Raw genomic sequence first — 20839 nt, forward strand, 5'->3', positions numbered from 1 at the left:
GCCGGGCTGGGCGCGGGTGGCGGGGGGGCCCCGCCGGACCATGTGAGGAGCCCCGACGGGGCGAGCGGGGCCTCCCCGGCCAGGGGGCACTTGCGGAGCCCCGCGCCCGCCCACCCACCATGGGGGATTTCTACGACCCGGAGCACCCCACGCCGGAGTAAGCGCGGGCCCTCCGCGGCCTCGGGCCCGCCGGCACCGCGCGACCGCCGGCAGCCGGGCCGCTGCCCCTTCCCCTTCCCGTTCCCCTTCCCCTTCCCATTCCCGTTCTTTTGCCCCTGCCCTTTCCCTGTCCCGCCGCCCTTCCCCTTCCCGCCGTCCTCCCGCCGGTCCGGGGTAGGCCGCGCATCCCCGGCCTTGCGTGATGGCCGCGGCCGGGGCGGGCGCGGGGAGGGCGGGCAGGGAGCGCGGGGAGGGCGGAGAGCGGGCGGCGGGAGCGGCGGGAGCGGCCGCGCCGGGGGTGGCGGGTCGGCCCGGGGGCTGTGTCCCCCCTGCCCCTGCCCGTGTCCCTTTCCCTGTCCCGTCCCTGCCCGGGGGTGCGCGGGGGGAGCCGGGCGGAGCGTGCGGACGTGTCCCGGCCTCCCCGCGGGGCCATTTTTCTGTAGCTTCTTTATTATTATTATTGTTATTAATGCTGTTTTTTCTAGTTACCGAGCCTCGTCTTGCTTTTACCCCTGGAATTCTCTCCCCCCGGGCGGCCCTTGCCCTGACCCCATTTTCTGCCAGGAGGAAGGAGCCAGGGAAGGGGGAGCAGTCTAATGGCCGGGAACTCTCCTTTGGATGGGGAATTTCACCAACCCACCCCCTTGATCCCGTCAGGGCCTCCGGCTTTATCGCCTCTCCTGAGAAGTCACTCCGTCCCTGCTGGGTTTCTCCCCCCGTACCCGTTTCCCGCTGGTTCTCAATGCTATTTTTACATTTTTAGACTTCCTTGGCGAAGGATTCAGGGGCTCCATAAACTTTGCCAGCTCTGGGGTGGAAGGAGGAGACATCTGGCACGGTGCACCCCCCAAGCAACGGCTGGATTGGAGGCAAAGCTAAACATGGTGGTTTTTTTTTGAGCAGGGACAACAGAGCAAACCTTTTTTGAGCGAGTTCTGCCCGTGCCCACCTGGAGCAGCTGAGGAACAGCTTCCCCTTGTTGCAGCTGAAACAGTGCTGGTGGCTGAGCCTTCTAAAATTAGTGAGGAATGGAGGATTTCCTTTGGAGTCCAGGTTGTGTTTTGCCAGACGTGGCTCCCAGGATGGGAGTAAATCCTGGTTTACGTCAGCTTAACCCTGGTGGGATGATCCCTTCCTGGGAGACCCTCTGGGTCCAGAGGACTCTTGGTCATCCAAAGACTTTTAGGCTAATTCAGGTGTTTTACCTTTGGTGTTTGGAGCCTGAGGAGGGACCCTCATGCCCGGGATTGTTCTGGCACTTGGAGTTTGGTGTCCAAAAGTGTCCAGGTTGTCTCACGTCGTTGTGTGTTGTCTAAAAATGTCCAGTGGCGCCAGCCTGGGCTCTTGAAAGGAGCTGGAGTGGCTCCTCTAATGACTTTTTAATGGAATTTTGGATTAATTGGCCTGATTTTGGGGTTTCCTGTGTTGGGACTCAGAAAGTTTTTGGGACACCTCCCAGCTTTTCCTAGGAGTTGTCCTGGTGTTTTTAGAGTTGTTGTTTCCCCATCCCCACCTCGAATCCCGGCGCTCCCTCCGCGTCCGAGTCGCGTTCGTTAGTGGCGTGCCTTAATTTGGATGTGCTTTTCCCAGCACAGAGCTTTTACCTGGAGAAATGGATCGTTTGGGATAATGGCTGAAGGTTCTTAGGAACATCTTGAGGATCTGTTGGGTGTTTGGGAAGAGTGGAATCCAAAGGGAGCCCTGCTGGCTGTGGGATGTTTGTGGCTTCCCCCATTCCGCACCCGCCGCGGGGTGGGATGAGGAGGGACGTGCAGGGTTGGTGTTTTGGGATGAGTTGCTTTTGCAGCTTGGAACGTTGGGGTTGTGCTGCTTGGGGAGGTTTGATCAGAGCCCCATGAATCCTCAGGCTCAGCCTTGCTTTTCCTGGGAATTATTCACTGGATGGTTTGGGTGGGAAGGGACCCTAAGGATCATCTCATTCTACCCCTGCCATGGCAGGGACAACTTCCAGTGTCCCAGGGTGCTCCAAGCCTGGCCTTGGATGCTTCCAGGGATGCTGCTGAGCTGCAGCTCCAGGCTGGCTGGAGAAGGTGGATGCTGAGCTGGGAGCTGAACGATGGCGTGTCCGTGCCGATGGCTTTGACTGGAATTTCCCTGTAGGGAAGGAACTCTGGCTCACTTTTACCTCGTGGGTCTCTCTCCGTGTCCACTTGTCAACCAGAGCTCGCATTCCTGGGAGCTTCGGTGTCCAGCAGAACCAGGTCTCCTTGATCTTTGGATGCTTAAATTTGGAACAACCCAATTCCCAGAGCTCAGAGCTGCCACCACATTCCACATGGAGCTTCTCCATGGAGCTGCCCATGCCGGCGTGGACCTGCTCAGAATCTCAGGCTGGTTTGGGTTGGAAGGGACCTCAAAGCCCACCCAGTGCCACCCCTGCCATGGCAGGGACACCTCCCACTGTCCCAGGCTGCTCCAAGCCCTGTCCAGCCTGGCCTGGGACACTGCCAGGGATCCAGGGGCAGCCACAGCTGCTCTGGACAAGCTGTTCCTGATGGACATGGATGGATGTTTGTACCCTGCTGTGAGCAGAAGCCACTTCATGTCTTGGTGCTGCTGTTTCCTGGAAGAAGATTCCAAGATCGTCCCCATCCTGAGGGTGCAGGAACCTCTTGGACCAGTGACATCTCTGTGACAGAACGGAATTCAGACTCCAAGGATTTATTTTCCTCATGCCCTTCTATCATTATGGAAACTCCATTTATCCATCTGCTTCTGGAGACCTCCCCAGCAGGAATTCAGCTCCCTTTTGGGGGAAGAAGCTTTTCCAGCCATCCTGGTGATCCTGGTGGGGCTTGCTGGATGGTTTGGAGGGTTGGGATTTAGGATCAGGGTATGGAGTATTCCATTGGTTTTGTTAACGTGACCCCATATGGATTCAGACAGTCTGGAACTCCAGGTTTTTGGTTGTGGCTGTTCCCAAGGATTTTTTTTTTTTTGATGTTCATTGGAACTGTATAATCTCCCAGGCCTGTTCCGTGTTAGTGTCACTTTGGGATGGTATTTTCTGGGAATCTGGATTCTATTTTCTGCCTTTCCCTAAGGAAAACCATGCATAAGGTTGGTTCCCTCAGCACAAGCTCCTGGCAAGAGTGCTGTGGTCAAACAGCCACGTTTGGATCCTGGGGCACGTTCCAATCCACCTGGGAGGTGCTGAGGGGAGGGAAAGGCTGAGTTTCCCACTTGCATTTCCCTTGGAATGCTCCTCCCCTTTAAGGAGATTTATGGTGGTCCCAGGGGCTGTGGGATGGGGAGAGGGAGAAACTTGACTCTCGTTTCCTGAGCGTGTCCATGGGTTTTCCAGCTTTAATGTGTCTGGAAAGTTGGATTATTTAAGGAAAATTCACTTTATGTGTTTGGCTTTGGGAGCCTGAATGGGGAATTTGGGATCCTGACCTGGGACATTTCCAGGAATGGGGCAGCTGGAGCTCTTGGGGCAGCCTGTTCCCAGATCTGCTGGAATTTTGAATATGCTTTGTTTGGATATTTAGAAGGGAAGAGAGGATTTATCAACACCTGTTTTTAATGAGCATTTTCCCTTCCAGAATTTTAGAACTCCCCGAGGAAAAGTCTTGAGGATGTCCAAGTGTGGCTCTGGTTGATGGAATGTTGGTAGAGCAGGTTATTTTCTTTTTCCTTGATTTTTTCCCTGACTTTTCCCATTTTTTGGAGGCAAACTTCCCTAAAAATGTTCCCTCCCTGCAGCTTCACCTCTCCTGTGAGCTTCAGCTTTTTGGGATCCACCCCAGAGGCTACAATCCCTGGGAATGATGTGGAGCTGGACCTAAAATTCAGGAGAATAGGAGCCAGGAGTCAAAATTTTATCCCTAAATATTGATGTGAGGAAGAAGCTGGATCAGGAAGGAGCTGGAGCTCCTTGTGGAGCCTCATTTCCAGTGGATTCCCTCTGGATTGCTGCAAGATTTTACAGCTTCCCCAACATCTTTGTAATGCCATTTCCCCCTTCCTGTTTGAAATGCACCAGTGGAAGTTTTCCAGCTGGAAATCCAAAGTGTGTCATTCCCAGGTAGCAGGAAATAATTATAATTTCCAGCTGGAAATCCACCAGGGAGAATCTCCAGAGCCTGGTGCTTGGTGTTCGCCTGCACAACCCATTCCCAGTTTGGAATTTTATGGCAAATTTCTGGTGTAAAGGAGCATGAAAGAGATTTATTCTCTCCTGTGGAATTGAGAGTAATTCCCAAGGTGTCCCTGCTCCTGCTGGGCAAAATCCCAGGACATTAGCCTTCAGCTATAATTAGGTGAGAAATAAATCCTTGGAGAATTTCTATTTATTTCTATTTATTTTTATTTATTTCTATTTACTTCCATTTATTTCTGTTTATTTCTGTCAAAGGAGTGACTCTGAGCTCAGCCAGGGCCTTGCAATGTTCTGGTTTCTATTTTTTGGGTTGCAGGTTGCAGCTGCTCCCCTTTGGAATGGGATGTTAGGGTCACCTCATGATTGGGAATTGCCTTCCTGTTAAATTTGGGATGAGCTTGGACTCAGAATGGGATATTTGGGCCTTTGATCTGGTGAATTTTGGGAATATTTGGTGTTGCACGTGTGTGGAGTAGCAGGTGGTGACACTAAAATTTCCTGGTTTTGCCTCAGTGTGAATCTTGGCAGGGAGGGGACAGGATGGCTTCTATTTTTGGGGATGTTGGGAGTGGGTGCCAGCATCCATCTGTGTCCCAAAGAGAGAATTCCTTGTTTTCCAGGCATTTTGGGAGACAAAGGTGCCGTGCAGTGCCTGGGGGGGTGATGTCATTCAGGCTCCATAAAATCCCAGTTGGAATTTGCTGCCCCATTCAGGGAAAATCCCCCGGGATGGGATGGAGATACCTGATAGGTCAGGGAGGGCATGGAGGGCTGGAAATCCCTGGATTTCCCGGGTCAGCAGCAAGTGCTGGGTGCTGGGGGCCATTCCTAAACCCTCCCCCTCTGAGGGAGGGGCTTGCTCTGCTGCTCCACGAGTTCTTTCCCTGACTTTAGCACAAATCCCAAATTCTCTGCTCGCCTCAGGTGGAGCCTCAGCACCTCTGCATGTCCAGGTGCTGGGAATGAATCCCAGTCCCTGGGAATGAATCCTCATCCTTGGGAATCAGTCCCTGGTAGCCACAATTGTAAGTAAACTGGGATTTTCCTGGTTGTTTATTTTATTTTAAAATTCAGAAATTCCTCAAGTTTTCAGGTTCCAGGACTCCCTCCTGAAATCCTTTTCCTGCTCAAACCCGTTTTAACTTTATTGAGGAATTTACAAAGAGCAATTTAAAAAAGCAACTTAAACATAGGAACTTTATCTGGGCACAGATAATTTTGGAATTTGAGCAAAATTATAAAAATAGGGTTTTTTTCCTTACTTTTCTCACTAATTCCTGTATTTTTAGTCCTGGAAGTGACTTTGTGCTGGTAGGGGAAATGCTTTGGTGGTGGAACTGAGCCTGAGCTTTAAATGTGGCCTAACTTTGGCTTTAGGGCAGTTTTAATTTGAATCAGGAATTGTTAATAAGGAGGGAAAGTCTGGAATGAAATGATGCCCTTGGCTGCTCTGATCCCAGGAATGCTCCACACCTGTGTCCAAATTTTCCATGGAATTTTGGATGTAAGGTGGATTTTGGGGTTCTTTGTACAGCTGGGTTTTAATGTGGATTTTGGGGTTCTTGGTGCAGTTCCTGCCTGTCCATCCCTCCTGTGGTATTCCACAGGGAGAGATCCATGGGAGCCCAGCCTGGAGGAGCTGAGCTGCATTTGTGTGTGGATCCAGGCCCATCCTTCCCTCTGCACCCTGGATGCACTCAGGGATGTGCTCAGATTTTGGGATTTAAGTTGGGAAAATGCTTTTCCAGCTCCCTTTTCCCTTTTTGTGGGATTTTTCCTTGGAAGGCTCTGTGTGCCCCAGGAGGGATGTGGGGCAGGGATTACCTGGGAAGTGACCCCGTGGCCATGTGATTTCTGGGAAGGTGCTGACTCCCAGAGCTGCTGCTGGAATCTCCTTCCCTGCTCCCAGAGGAGGAGGGAAAAGTTTTCCAAGAGCCATGCTTTGAATTCCAGTGGGGATTTGTGCCTCTATTTTGGGTCCCATCCCACTTCCACCCCCATCCTCATCCTCACCCTTCCATCCTCCTCCTCTCCCTCCCTGTGCCAGGTGAATCCCTTTCCCATCCTCCATGGGAGCAGCTTTGTTTTTCCTGATTCCTGGCAGGATTTCAAGTGGAATTTCTTCCTTAGGTGTGCCCTGAGCAGAAGGGGAAAAGCAGGATTTGGGGGGAGTTTGGGAATTCTCAGGCACTTGGGGGAAGGAACAGAGAAACTGGATATTTTTGTCTTTACTGGATTTTTTCCTGGAGCATATCTTAACTCCTCTAAAATCCTAGAATTATGGAATAATTCCATTATGGAATAAATCCTAGATAAATTAAGGAATAATTATTAAATGAAGTCACTCAGCCTCTTCTCATTTTTATAAATGAAGGGATAAATCCCTGTTTTCAATATACTTGTCTCCTTCTTTCCCTGGAATATCCAGTCCTCCCTGTTCTTTCCTGTTCCAGCACCGGAGAAACGGTGTCACCTCCCTTGCTCCAAACTTCCAGCTCCAAACCCTCAGTGGGAATGTCTAAACCAGGAGATGGGGATTTTGGGAAGCAGGACAGCTGGGTTTGGGGATTTTGGGAGGTACTTTGACCTCATTTTCCAGGAAACTCAGCTGGATTCCACCTCCTGGTTAAATAATACTTTTTTCCAGGGATTTTCCCTCCTCACGTGAGTGCTTCTGCCTTTCCGTTTTCCATGGTTTTTTTTGGGGAAGGAGTAGGATTGCTTGGTACCTTCTCAGCTTTTTTTCCTGCTGTCCATTCTCCATTTGCACTGTGATGTTTTTGGGATATTAAAAGCCCAGTGCTCTGCACAAAAGCCTTCCCAGGAATTCCTCCCAATATTCCATGAATATTCCATTCAACAAAGGGACAGCTGCACTTCCGTCCTTGGTTTTTATCCCACCTTAGGGATTCATAAACAGAGGAGCAAAGGCACTTCAGGCCTGGGAGTGTTCCAGCAAATCCTTCAGTCTGGAGGATGGAAATTGAGGGGAAAATTGGGATAGACATGTGGAAGGAATTCCTGGCTGTGGGGGGAGTGAGGCACTGGAGCAGTTTTCCCAGAGAAACTGTGGATGTTCCATCTCTGGAGGTGTCCCTGGGCTGGGAACAGCCTGGGGTAGTGGAAGGAGCTCCTGGCAGGGCTGGGAATGGGATGAGCTTGAGGGTCCCTTCCATTCTGGAATTCTGGGATTCTGTTAATGAGAGCAGCAGAGAGGGAATTTCCTCCCCAGCTTCCAGGGAATTGCATTCCCAGCAGAAACCCATGGGTGCAGCTCTCCTTCAGCATCCAGGAAAAATGGTAAAAAATTCCTTTTGGGCTTCAGGATCCTGCTGGAATCCCAAATTTCCACCTGAGGTGTTGGTTTGGTGTCGTTGCCTCCCAGTTTCCTTAGCCCTGCTGTGGATGAGGGTGATGATCCATGGAATTCCAGCTGCATCCAGGGTATTTCTGGCTAACCCAGCCTGAACAAAACAGGTTAAATCCCAATTTCCTGAGCTGAGCTTCCCTTTCTTTGGACATTGTGGTGGCTTTCAGATGGATCTCTGTGAATTCCTGAGCTGAATTCCTGCTGGGAATGGGCCTTTTCAGCTCCCTGGGCTGTTGGGCTGCTGATGCTTAGATAAGAAAAGCCCCAAGCTTCCAGATTTTCCTCTTTTAAAGGGAAGAAAAGAAAAAACCTCAGGATTTAGGGGAGATGAGGCTCCTAAAGTTTTGTCTTTTAGACTTCAGAAGCCTGAGGGCATTTTTTTTTTGCTCCTTTTGCATAAGGAAAACCAGGATAAAATTCCAATTATTGTGTGGGTTGCACTTAAAAAAGAGAAGAATCTTCAGCTCAACCTGTTGAGCACCAAGAAATGCTGGAGCTGCTGAACCCTGGAATTAAAATAAAATTTTACTTTTTATCACCATTTCCGTGACAAAACCGGGATGTTTCCATCAGGAGAGAAACTGATAAAGTTTAAATATAAAAAGTTTTGGTCAAGGTGTATGTAAGGAAAATTCCATGTAAGGAATTTGGGTGGAAATGTGGCCTCAGATAAATAATTTTGGTTGAAATGTGAGTCCATATTAAAAAATTGATAGAAATGTGACCCATGTAAAGGATTTTGATATAAATGTGGTTCTGTAGCCTTAGAAAAAAAGCTTTTCCTGGGATTTAATTGGTGCTTAGTCTTTGTTTTTTAACAGAATTAGTGCATCAGGCTGCTGGAAACAGATCAGAGGTGGCGAAGCTTCCTGGTGGTGGGGTTATTTTTTTGTTCTTTGGTTGACTTTGTGGTTCTTTAGGTTATTTTTAAAATTTATTCAGCACTTCTTGAGGTGTTCAGTTTTATTTCGGGTCTTCCCAACTCTTTTCTCCTGCCTTTCCCAGGAGGGAGCCACAAAAGTGCAGGAATTCCGTGCTCACTTTCATCCCAGTTGTGCTTTTGGTGCCTGCAGGGAGCAAGGTGCAGCTGAGGGAAGTGTTCCAAACCTGTGGAGCTGGGAAAGTGCTGGAGAAGCCCTGGCTGATGTGTTGGGAAGGATCCCGAGCTTGGAGCAGGGGGATTTTATGTAACCTCATCCCAGCGTGGGAGGAATTTGGCACAAGGTTCCTGAGGGAACGGCAGGGCCTTCCCTAATTTTGGAATTCTATTTTTAAGTTTTTCTTGGTTTTTTTTTTTTTTATTTGGGGAGAAGGAAGAGGCTGGGAAGGAAATGGGATCCATAACCCTGCTTTTAGGAAGGTCAGCACCTTTTATTTGAATTGCTGGAATCTCAGAATCCCAAATGGTTTGGGTTGGAATGGGATCATCCTGTCCCACCCAGGGACACCTTCCACTATCCCAGATTGCTCCAAGCCCTGTCCAGCCTGGCCTTGGACACTTCCAGGGATGGGGATCACCTGTTTGCTCTCTTTGTCCTGCAGGATTTTTTCTGGGATTTGAAGGATCCCGACTCTCTTTTCTCCTTATCATCAATTATCCTTGTTAATTATAAATACCAAATTTAATTACCTCTCTTCCAATATACAGCTGAATAAAGAGGGATTTTTGTGTATAAAGAGAGTTATTTTTGCCTTAGAACCCTCAGCTTCCACCTGGTGGTCGTAATTCTCTGCTGCATCTGCTTAGGATGTCTGGGAAATCTCCCTGGAATCGCTGAGGTTGGGAAAGGTCCTTCAATCACCAAATGCAAGGTTTTCGTTGAGAGTTGACCCCACAAAACCTCAAACCCAAACCATGTGACGCTTCCTGAAAGTCCCAAACTCCTCTTTTGGTGATCCTGAAATTGAAAGCTCCTTTTAGGCCTTAATTCCAGTGGAAGTGGTGCCCTTGGAGAGCTCCTTCACCTGTGGGGTTTGGAATTCCTGCCTTGCCCGACCCCATGGGCTTCCTTGATGGAATCCAACCCCATTGGTGCTGCTCTGGCAATAATTTATGGTCTTCTAACAAACTGGATCAATTGGATGGGAGCCTTTGAAGGGCCAGGAGAATATTCCTGAGGGGAAAGTTCTTCCCAGCACTTCCCTTTGCTCACAGTTCCCAGCTGGGGATGGTTTCAGTGGGGATCTGGGTGGTTCTTGTGCCGTCACCGCGTCCGCGTGGCTCCAAAATGAAAATTTTGACTTTTTCTTCCAGAATTGGGTATTTCTCATTGAGCTGATGCTTGAGGTGGAATCTGTGAACTTTTCTGCGGGAAATCTTTGGCTTTGTCACCACAACAGTGCTGAATAAAAGCCGGTAAAATGTAGGAGAATTCCAGCTCTGGGCTGTGTCGGAGTGCTGGAGAGGGGTTTGGGATCTCTGGTAGATCCATGACAGAGGAACTGTCGATGTCTTGGCTGAGGTTGGGTGTTGGTAGGGCTGAGAAATTCCCTGACACTCTCCAAGGAATTGAGCAAAGCAAGGAGAGGGAGTTGTGCTCCTGTTCTTTCTCCTTCCCTGAGGAGAAATGAGTTCCCTGTGGGATCGGAGCAGAGAACTTGGGAAGAGTGGAAAGCTGGGAAAACCCAACTTTCCTGTTGGCTCAGCATGGAGAATGATCCTAATTAATTAATTTTCAAGCTGCCAAAATAGGGATTAATTATGCAAATAGCCATGGCAGATGCACAGCAGTCAGACCTTCATTAATAACTTTAATTTCTGTCAGTGAGAGGCAGAAACTTTCGGTTATTCAGGGAAGTGTTCAAATGGAAGGAATCCCAAATCCACCTTTTTCAGTCACATTTTTGAGGCTTTTATTCCTGCAGCCTTTTGGAATAACTGGAGACACCACCAAGCCAGCAGTTCCCTCCAAAAAGGTTTGCTCTGTCCTGATCCATGTGGGTTTTCCAGGGAATTTTGGAGCCTCCCAGCTGTGCCATGCTCCCCTCAGAGCTGGGTTTGTGTCCGGTGCCATCGGTGTTTCCCTCATTCCATGTCCCAAGTCCTTCCCATTCCAAATCCAGATGTCCAATGTTCCATTTCTTGTTCCTACCTGCTGTTCACACCTTCTTTTCCTGTTTTTTTTTTTTCCATGTTTCCCTGGCTGGATTGCAATAGAGAAGAAGAAAATGAGGTGAGTAAACATTCCAACAATCCTGGATCTCCTGTGAACCCAGCTTGGGTTGGTTTGACTGAGGCATTCCGTGAATCCAGAGCCACTGAGGGGCTGGATAAAGCAAATGGGTGCTTTTCTGGGATCCTCTGGTTCAGTTTGGGAAGGAGGGGCAATAATTCCCATTAAATCTGGGAAGGAGGGGCAGTAATTCCAGTACCACTCGTGCCACAAACACATGGGAGGTGATGGCACAGCTTGGTGTGGGTTGGTGCTGATTATTTAAAGACTTAATTTGTAAAAATAATGAGCTTTGCTGCCTGTGACTCAATGAATTTGTTGGGAAAAGAGAAAACTTGGAGGCCTGGGATGGATTTTATTCTGGCTTTGGAATGAGGGCTGTTAACCAGTTTGGATGTGCCTTTTTTCTTTTTTTTCATTTTGTGTAATGTTCCCTTTCTGTAAAATAGGAGAGGAAGGAGAGTTCCTCTTCTCCTGGAGAGCTTTTCAGTAATTCCCACCTTTTACATTTACCAAGTTACCTGTGGAGTGTGTTTCAAATTCTGGGAATCGTGTTTTGTTCAAGGTGCTGTTATTTAAGGAAAAAAGTCCCTGGAAGGGTGAACTCATGAGGGGAAATATCCTGGAATGTGTCAGCTCTGCTGGATTGGCTGTGGGAAGGGGAGGAATGGAAATGTGGCAGCTCTTTTTTGCCTGCACATCCCGTATTTGGGAAAAGGTGGATCTATCCAAACCCCCTTATTCCCTTTATTTCAGAGCTGTTGTGTGCTTGAAATTAGAAGGATTTTGATCAAAACATTGACATTTAAAATAATGGCACCAACGTTGTAGCAAGAAGGGAAACTCTGAAATGCTGATTCCCTGACTTTCCCTGAGTAGTATTTTTACCTATATATTTCTTAATTTATTATTTATAGTTGATATGATTAAAAAATCCTGTCCCTGATAAGAATTTGGGTTCAGACCTGTGGAGATCCTTCGGGGTGTGGTTGGAGAGGAACCTGCTCCCTTTTTTTGTCCCAGGTTGGAGTAAAAAAATCGGGAATTTCTGGTTGTAAGGATAACAGTTGATCCAGGAATCCCCCAAAATGCTTTTCCCTCACTCTTCAGGAGGCTGAACTCCTACAGGAGGGTGGTCTCAGTAGTGTTCATTTTGTCCTTCATTCTTCCATGTTTTAATGTGGATTAATCCCAGGATCACTTGTGATGTGTGGATTCTCTGGAAAACAGGGATGGCATTTCCAGCTGGACTTTGTGGAGATGGTTGTGAGTTGTGGTGAGAGGAGCCCCTTTCAGAGCTGGAGATTCTCCTTTTTTCCAAAGTCAGTGTTTTGGGTTCCCTTTTAGCCATGAAACTCCTTTAAAATTGTCCCTGAAATGTCCCCTCATAAAAACCATGGATTTCATGGAAATGCTTTTGGGTTTTGCTCCCAGTTTTCCCACAGTGAAGGGAATTTGCTGCTGCAGATCCAGATCCAGATGCTGGGTTGGGTCACCAGGATGAGTCATGGATAAACCATTAACAGGGGCTCACAATGAAACCCCCAAAGTGTTGGAAAAGAGCAATTCTGGGGATATGTGATGTCCCAGAGTGCAGAAAACACAGGATTTCCAATCCACTAATGTCTCATTTAATCATTTACTGTGGTGCCTTGATCCTGAGCAGCGCCACGTTGTTTTCCATGAGTTAAAGGATAACAGAATCCTTAATAATTCACAGAGGGCTGCAGGAAACTGCTGCTCCTGCCAGAAATGTGCTGTGGCACAGCTACAGCAGCAAAACCCTGCTCTGGATGGTTTGGAAATGACTCTTTCCATTGGAATTAGGGTTAACACAAAAAATGTAATTTCCAGAGCAGCTGTGGCTGCCCCTGGATCCTTGGAAGTGTCCAAGGCCAGGTTGGACAGGGCTTGGATCACCCTGGGATAGTGGAAGATGTCCCTGCCCATGGCATGATTGAAGCAGGATAATCCTGAGGGTCCCTTCAACCCAAACCATTCTGGAATTCCATGATTCTGATGCAGCTTGGATTTTTGGGGCTGTTGACAACAAAGCCCTTTTCCCACTTTTTCTTCTCCACAATTTTATTTCTGGGACACAGATGAGCTCTAAGATTTAAAACAGAGGGAGAAATGCCCAAATGGGTGAATATAGGGTGCTGTGTGCTCTGAAAATTCCTGGGTTTGGGCTTGGGAGGTGCTGAGCAAGCTCCTGGGCAGGAGGCAGCCAGAAGCTCCTGGTGGGAAGGACATGGAGCTTGGAGCAGTTGGTTGATCCAGAGGTGACGAAGTCATCATGCACCACTGGGTCCTGATGGGAATTCTTGGGGAGTTGTTAATTAATGCTGGTCTAGGCCTGAGCTGGGAACTTGCAGGAATTCGTGATGAGCAGGAGAAGGCTGTTGGGGGTGGTGGGAAAGGATGGGGTTTAAATTCCTGATGTAATTGTTGTTGGTCTGGTTTATGCTGGGACCAAATTCCAGAATCCCAGAATGGTTTAGGTGGGAAGGGACCCTCAGGATCACCCAGTGCCACCCCTGCCATGGCAGGGACACCTCCCACTGTCTCAGGCTCCTCCAAGCCCCAATGCCCAACCTGGCCTTGGGCACTGCCAGGGATCCAGGGGCAGCCACAGCTGCTCTGGGAATTCCATCCCAGTCCTTCCCCACTCTCTCAGCCGGGAATTCCTAATTCCCAGTATCCCACCCATCCCTGCCCTCTGGCAGTGGGAGCCATTCCCTGGGTCCTGTCCCTCCACGGCTTGTGCCCAGTCCCTCTCCAGCTCTCCTGGAGCCCTTTCAGGCCCTGGCAGGGCTCTGAGCTCTCCCTGGAGCCTTCTCCAGTACTGGAAGGCTGCATCCAAGTGGAAGTGCACTTTGAGCTTTAAACCCAGGATCTTTTGTAGCCTGGGACTACAGAAACAGCATTAAAAAGCAGATTTTTGCCCTCAATTAACTTTGTAAGCTGAACTCTATTTTTTAAAAAATAAGAATTAAATGATAAAAGGACTTTGAGCTTGGTCATTAATAAGTCAGATAAAAAGCCTCAGCCCAAACCTCAGAGGAGGCTTAGTTTCAAGCTGGAGAATTCCGAGGAATTGATTTTTCAGGAGAGAGCCAAGCAATAAAGACAGACCCAGGATATGCATTTCTCTTTTATCATCATGAAAAATTCACCAGGTGAAAGAAAATGCTGCAGAACTGAGTTCAAACCCCCCAAAATCCAATTCCTCCAACTCCATCTTCTTTTTCTTCCACAGGGCAAACCTGAAACGGTGCCGAGAGCCGGTTTTATCAAAGGCCCCGTGTTCAAAGGCGTCGCCTCGAGCCGCTTTTTGCCCAAAGGCACCAAAACCAAGGTTAACCTTGAGGAGCAGGGAAGACAAAAAGTGTCTTTCAGCTTTAGTTTAACTAAGAAAACTTTACCCAATCGATTCCTGACTGCTCTGGGAAACGAGAAACAAAATGAAACTCCCACCCCTCCGGCGGTTCCCCTTCCGTCTGATTTTAACCCCAAAAATAAACTGGACCTGGGGGACACCGCCAGTTCAGCCGAGGAATCTTCACCTCCAAAACCGAAGGTAGAATTGGGGAAGATTCATTTTAAAAAACATTTACTGAACGTCACGGCAAAGCCGCCCCCGGCTCCGGCGGCACCGGTAACGGAGCCGGTGGCCTTGGCCGTGGATCTCCCCCCAACGCCGCCGCCTCCCCCGCCCCCGCCGCCACCGCCGGCGTCACCGATGCCGGTTCCCGGAGCCACGGCCCCGCCGCCGCCGCCGGTGACACCGATGCCGGCGCTGCTGCTGTCGCCGCCCGGCGAAGCCGAGGCCCCCGTGCCGAGGGAGCCGAGCCAGGCGCTGCCCAGGGAGGCCTTGGAGCCGGACGCCAAGCAGGATCCGGCGTCGCGCGGCTCGGACGAGCACGGGACTCAACCCGCACCCGAGCAGACGGAGATAACCCCGCCGAAGGAGGATTCCCATATTGGGAAGGAGGATGAGGTTTCCGACGGCTCGAAGGGCGCTCCCGCGTGCTCCCGGAGGCAGGGGGCCAAGAGGAAGTTCTCCCAGTCGGACGGCGCGCCGCAGGGCTCCGAGTCCGACGAGGATTCCGTGAGGACCTCATCCAGCCAGCGGTCGCATGAGCAGAAGATCTCCAGCACGGAAAAGGAGAGAGATTCCAGACGGAGCTCCGCGTCCCTCCGGGGTGATGACCTGGGCAAGTCCTCGTCGCGCTCCAGGTCGGACAGGGATGAGAAGTACTCGAGCTATTCCAAATCGGAGAGAGACTCGCGGTACTCGTCCTTCCGCTCCCGCTCGGACAGAGAGAGGAGGCGAAGCCGGTCTCATTCCCGTTCCCGCTCCGATCGCAGCTCCCGAACCAGCTCGTCCTACTCGAGGTCGGAGCGCTCGCATTACTACGACTCCGACCGCCGGTACCACCGGAGCTCCCCGTACCGGGAACGGTCGCGCTATTCCCGCTCGTACGCGGACAGCCGGGCGCGGGAGAGCTCGGACTCGGAGGACGAGTACAGGAGGACACATTCCAGGTCCAGCGACTCCAGGCGTACGTCCTCCCATTCCTCCTCCTCCTACAGAGACTCGAGATCCTCTTACTCCAAGTCGGACAGGGACAGCAAAGTGGAGTCATCTCACGCTGATGTGGACAGGCGAGGGAGGTCGTCTTCGAAAGCGGATAGAGATTCCAAAAGGACTTCTGAAAGTGAAGTATCCAAAAGGTGCTCTCCCCTCGATGAACTGGGCTATCGGAAGGGGACATCCCATTCCAAGCCCGACAGTAATGTGAATTCCTCCCGCTATAAATCCACCCCTTCCAAGGCCCCCGCACCAAAGCCTGATAAATTTAAGAGTTCTTTCTGTTGTACAGAATCGATCGAAGAAATCAAGTCCAAGTCTAATTCTCTAGATTTAGAGACCTCTTGTGTAAAGAACAATGAGATCAGGGTGTCCAGTGTGAAAAAGTTGGAAAGGGAAAAGACGCTTTCTCCGTTAAATCAGCTCAACGATTCTCCCGCTTTGCTGAAGGCTGACGAGTCCAAGGCAGGTTTGGCAAACTCAAAATCCGAGGAACTTGCAGCAAATGAAGGCCACGACAGTGTTAAGGAGCAGGAAACGTTCTTAAAGGCAAAGCACGATCCCTTAAGAGTGTGTTTCCCCACGGAATCGAGCGTGAACGGCTCCCCGGAGGGTCAGGATGAGGGTCTGGCAACCTCCAGTGCCTGCAAAGCCGAGGATGTCGCTGCATCCTCTGACCATGGCCCGGGTCCATCGGAAGCATCGCCTGCCGTCGAGACCAGCCCATCATATCCGTTGCCATCCAATGGGTTTGGGATCACAGATGTGTCCCAAGAGCAAGAGCTGGATGATTCCCGGGTCCAATCCAGCGAGTGCAACAGCCTGTTCCAGGAAGCGGAGGCTCCGGAGCCGCAGCAGCCGGAGGAAGCCGCCCCTCTCCCTGCCGTGAATGTAGATCCCACTAACACTGTCCTTAAGAAGCTGGAGGAGGAGGTGACTCTGTGTGACAAAACCAAAGAACCTGTTTTTTGCTACATTTCCGATGATGCCACCCCTGGTTTGTACCACTCGGAAGTGGAAATCGAAGCGGAACCTGCGGATTTGAAAGTGACATCCGAGTCTTTCTTGGACGTGCAGGTGGAGCCGCAGACGGTGACGTGCGATTACGAGAGCACGGATAATTCCCATTCCAAGTCTGTTGGGGAGGATGAATTCGGCCATCCTTCCCATAAAATCAGCCTGGCAGCAGAAAGCTCGAGTAGGGATTCCTCCCACGATGGCTGTTCCCAGAGGCTCCAGTCAGATCATCCCATGCCAGAGGAAAGTGTCTCTTCCAAATGGGATGTGCCCCCGCCGGGTGTGTGCCAGGAGCCGCTCCAGCATTCGGAAGCTGAAGAGATGGTGGAGTTGGATGCTCAGCACGTTGATCTCGGCTCAGCAAAAGGCAAGTCGTCGTTCCAGAATGAACATTCCTACTATTCGGAAGTGCCGCTGGAGCACCGTGGCAGAGAGGTTGTGGAAGAAAGTGCTGTTTCCACTGAGGGAGCTGAGCTGGATGAGCTGAGGGTTCAGTGTCCTGGCATATCGGTCGAGAGGGATGAGGGAAGCGAGTCCTTGGTGGCCTCAGCTTTTCCAGACGCTTTGTATCCCTCCTCTGATGTCATCGTCACCGCAGAGGACACGGAGATGGTGACCCAAGCCCCAACGTGTGACAGCAGCGGCAACGCCTCGGAATTCATTCCTGCCGGCCACGACGATTATTCCGACACGGGGGACAGTGACAGCGAGAGGGGCAGCGAGGACAGCAACACGGAGGACTCGGATTCTGATGATGGGACGCCGCCGAAGAGGCTGCAGTCGGTCGTGGTGGTTCCCAAGAACTCCACCATAGCCATGGAGGAGAACAGCCCGGGCTCCTCTCGGAGCAACCGGCGCTTCTCCGACCACTGGGATGATGAGCGGCCCGAGCCCAGCAGGCCCTACTATGAGGAGAGGTCAGAAAATATGGGGAGTAAAGGTGGTCCCCAGGTGGAGAGCAGGTGTTCTCCCAGAGGGATGGAGAAGAGTCCGGCAACCTCCACGGAGCTGAGCAGGAAGGAGCCGGAGGAGCTGCGGGTGGATCCGTGCCAGGCCCAGAGCGACGGCGTGGACAGCACGAGCCAGGCGGACCTGACGGCCGATTGCCACGGCAAAGCCGGCGCGGAGGAGAGGATGGTGCTGCCCGACGTGGTGGCCACGGGGAGGCCCATGGGCCGGCCGGAGGAGCAGCCCTTCTGCGTCCCGGAGAGTTTGGAAAGCACCGACACATCCCGGCACCAGATGAGCTCTTCCAAGCCTGACAGTCGGCAAGGGCAGGGCGGGCTGAACCAGTCCGGCCTCGGAGACTACTCCAGGCTGGATGGTTTCCGTGCCCCGGAGGAGATGGGTGCTGCAGGCTGGGACTTCTCCCAGCCGGAGAAACCCAGCAGCACCTACCAGCAGCCGGACAGCAGCTTTGGGATGTACTCAGGCTACGTTTACCAGCCAGGACCAGGAGCCTATCCCAGCTCCCAGAGCTACTGGCAAGGCAACGGTTACTGGGATGCGAGGGCAGCCAGCAGAGCCTCCGTGGTTAACTACGAACGCGGCCAAGGGCAGGTGCCAGATTCCCTCACGGAAGACCACGAGGAGTATGAAGAGGATGAGCGTTGGGATGAGGAGTGCAAGCCCCCCTTTCCCAGCCCCTCTGGAAAATCCCAGGTGCCCGGGCAGAAGGAGAAGGGCTCAGTGCAGGCACACGAGATCAGCAGCAATTCCACCAAGGAGCCGGTGCCGGGTGGGGAGAAGAAGGACGAGGTGAAAGCTTTGGAGAAGAACGACGTGAAGGAACGAGGCCCACCGAAAAAGAGGCGGCCGGAGTTGGAGAGCGACTCGGAGAGCGATGGGGACTCTGGGGAGAAGAGGAAGGGGAAGCTGGAGGGGGAGCAGGTGGAGCCAGCACCGCAGGATTCCTCCATGGTGGGCAGGTTATGCATCATGGATGACTTCAGGGACCCCCAGCGCTGGAAGGAGTTTGCCAAGCAGGGGAAGATGCCCTGTTACTTCGACCTCATCGAGGAGAATGTCTACTTGACAGAGAGGTAACTGCTGCTTTATCCTTGTTTTAATTGGGATCTAGCTTCCATTTGGCTCCAGGATGGTTGGGTTTTTATGGCCAAATTGGCATCCTTTGGAGGGAGGGGCAGGGATGTTGCATTCCCCACATTTGGCAAAGCCACCCCAGGCTCTCTTCTCCTAAAGAGAATCGCCCAGTTTGCCCCAGACAGTCCCAAGTGCTGAGGAGAGTTAGAAAATGGGAGGATCAGAGGGAAAGGTTGATTTATTTGTACCCCTTTTTATAGCTTTACCAGATCCTGCCTGTTTAATGTCCCCAAATGCCAGCTCGCTCCCTTTCTGTTGGCACAGGGAATTCTGTCTGGGTGTGGGAAAGCTTTTGGACAAACAAGGCGCTTTTCCAAAGGATTGGTTACTTCCATGTCTTCATTTATCATCTCAGAGGAGCTTTTTAAAATTTACTGGCCATAATTTGATTTTTTTTTCTTACAGTTTTTTTGCCTTGTTGGGATCCATGCTCCAGAGCATTCCCCAAATCCTTCATGGAAGCTAAAATATGAATTAGTGGATGCCCTGCTTTTTGTCTACTTCTGATTTTCTCCTCTTTCTCATCCTCTCACTCAACAGCAAAGCAGAAGCTGAAATAACCAAACCCTCCAGTTCGCCTTATTAAAATATGAGTGTCCAAATAAACATAGACAGGGAGGAGAAAGGAAAAACAGCTAAATATCCTGGGAATTCTCTTTAAGAAATCACCTTTGGTCATCACAGTCATCACCAAGCCAAGTGTCCTTGGGTGTTCCTGCCTCTAGGGTTATCAATCCCTACATTTATTTTCCGTTTTTTCCAAAAACCACTGATCAGGATTGAGGAGGAGTTTCTCCACCTGGCTGCTGTCTCACCTGTATTTCCATGCCTTGGCTTCCCAGGAAGAAGAACAAGTCCCACCGGGATATCAAGCGGATGCTGTGTGAGTGTCCCCCTCTGTCCAAGGAGGAGCGGGCGCAGGGCGAGGTGGCCTGTGGAGAGGATTGTCTCAATCGCCTGCTCATGATCGAGTGGTGAGCTGGGGTCCATGGACTGGCTCTCCTGGGAATCCCTCAAATACCGTGGGAATCCCTGGGAGGTGGCAGTGAAGTGTCTGTGCTGGCCTGGAGTGACCTTTGGAGCTGCCAGCAGAAGCTGTGGCTGCTCCATCCCTGGAAGGTTTCAGGGTTTGGATGGGGCTTGGAGCAGCCTGGGACAGTGGGAGGTGTTCCTGCCCATGGCACGGGGGTGGAATGAGATGATCCTCAGGGTCCCTTCCCACCCAAACCATTCCATGATTTAAATCTTTGGATGATCTGCAGGAGATCAGCCCTCACAACCTCCTGGATCTCCTTTCCCCAGAGCCTCTCCAGCCTCTGGCTGGTGTCTCCTTCTCCCTTTGGAAGAGGTTTGCTGCTCCATGGGAGCTGGAGGCAGGGACAGGGTGCTTGGTGGGATTCCCCCCTGGCACGAGGATTGTGGAAGGATTGGAATTACCTGGCAGAATTCCAATTTTTGCTCTTATCTCATAGGCCAGACGTAGGGCAGGGAATATCTTGAAGAAGTAACCCCCAGAACAAGGGGAGAAGAGCCCAGTTCTCCCCACTGGGATGCCCTGATACAGAAATACAGCGGGATCAGCATTCCAAATGTTTTTATCTCTCCAGAAATAAACGATCTGCATTTGCACACTGACAGTCACGTGGTGGTGCTTTTTATAGCAAACCACATTTGAAGGTTTCACACGGAATTTCTCGTGATTATTTGGGGTTTATTTCCCATCTGAGCCCTTCCTGCTGGAAATTGATTTGCTCCCTTCCCTCCCCTCAGCTCCTCCCGGTGTCCAAACGGTGACTACTGCTCCAACCGGCGCTTCCAGAAGAAGCAGCACGCGGATGTGGAGGTGATCCTGACTGAGAAGAAGGGCTGGGGGCTCAGAGCTGCCAAGGACCTGCCATCGTAAGCCTTCCCTCTTCCCACAGCCTTTTCCCACCCTCTCACTCTCTCCTGAAGGGAAAAGGGCCTGTGGGGTCTGGGTTTCCCTGACAGGAGATGGGCTGAGGTTCTTCCAGCTCGTCCTCGTCCCTGCTGGGTGTCCCTCTTCCTCTTTGGCATCTGCCCATCTATTCTTTGATCTCCCACTCTGCTTTTGCTCTTCCTGGTTTTCTATGGCTTATTCTTGGGATGAATCTGCCTCCCCTTTCTCTGTCCCTATTTCACTCCAGTTGTGTCCATTTTTCTTTTCCCATCTCTGCAAAACTTCTCATCCTGAGTCCTCCTCCTCTTCCTCCCCTTGGGACAATAAGAGGATCCAGAGGGGATCTTTCCTGCTGTTGTTAATTCAGGATTGTAATTCCAAG

The 20839-nt window shown here is 51.0% G+C and overlaps 1 protein-coding gene across 3 annotated transcripts in view; it reads left to right on the forward strand.

The window, feature by feature from the left end:
* Window positions 1–6: 6 nt before the first annotated feature.
* SETD2 (SET domain containing 2, histone lysine methyltransferase) overlaps window positions 7–20839 on the forward strand; it is a 50029-nt gene continuing 29196 nt past the window's right edge. The window contains exons 1-5 of one of the 3 annotated variants that reach the window (XM_059837568.1): window positions 7–157; window positions 10810–10825; window positions 14085–18478; window positions 19382–19513; window positions 20310–20438. In XM_059837568.1, the coding sequence (XP_059693551.1) occupies window positions 120–157; window positions 10810–10825; window positions 14085–18478; window positions 19382–19513; window positions 20310–20438 (4709 nt within the window). In that variant the 5' untranslated portion in view covers window positions 7–119. Of the gene's footprint in view, window positions 158–10545; window positions 10826–14084; window positions 18479–19381; window positions 19514–20309; window positions 20439–20839 lie in introns of those variants that run through there. The other 2 variants (XR_009485190.1, XM_059837512.1) reach the window with 2 other exon arrangements.

Source organism: Haemorhous mexicanus, chromosome 1 (genome assembly GCF_027477595.1).
Source record: "Haemorhous mexicanus isolate bHaeMex1 chromosome 1, bHaeMex1.pri, whole genome shotgun sequence".
NCBI classification, from domain to species: Eukaryota; Metazoa; Chordata; class Aves; order Passeriformes; family Fringillidae; genus Haemorhous; species Haemorhous mexicanus.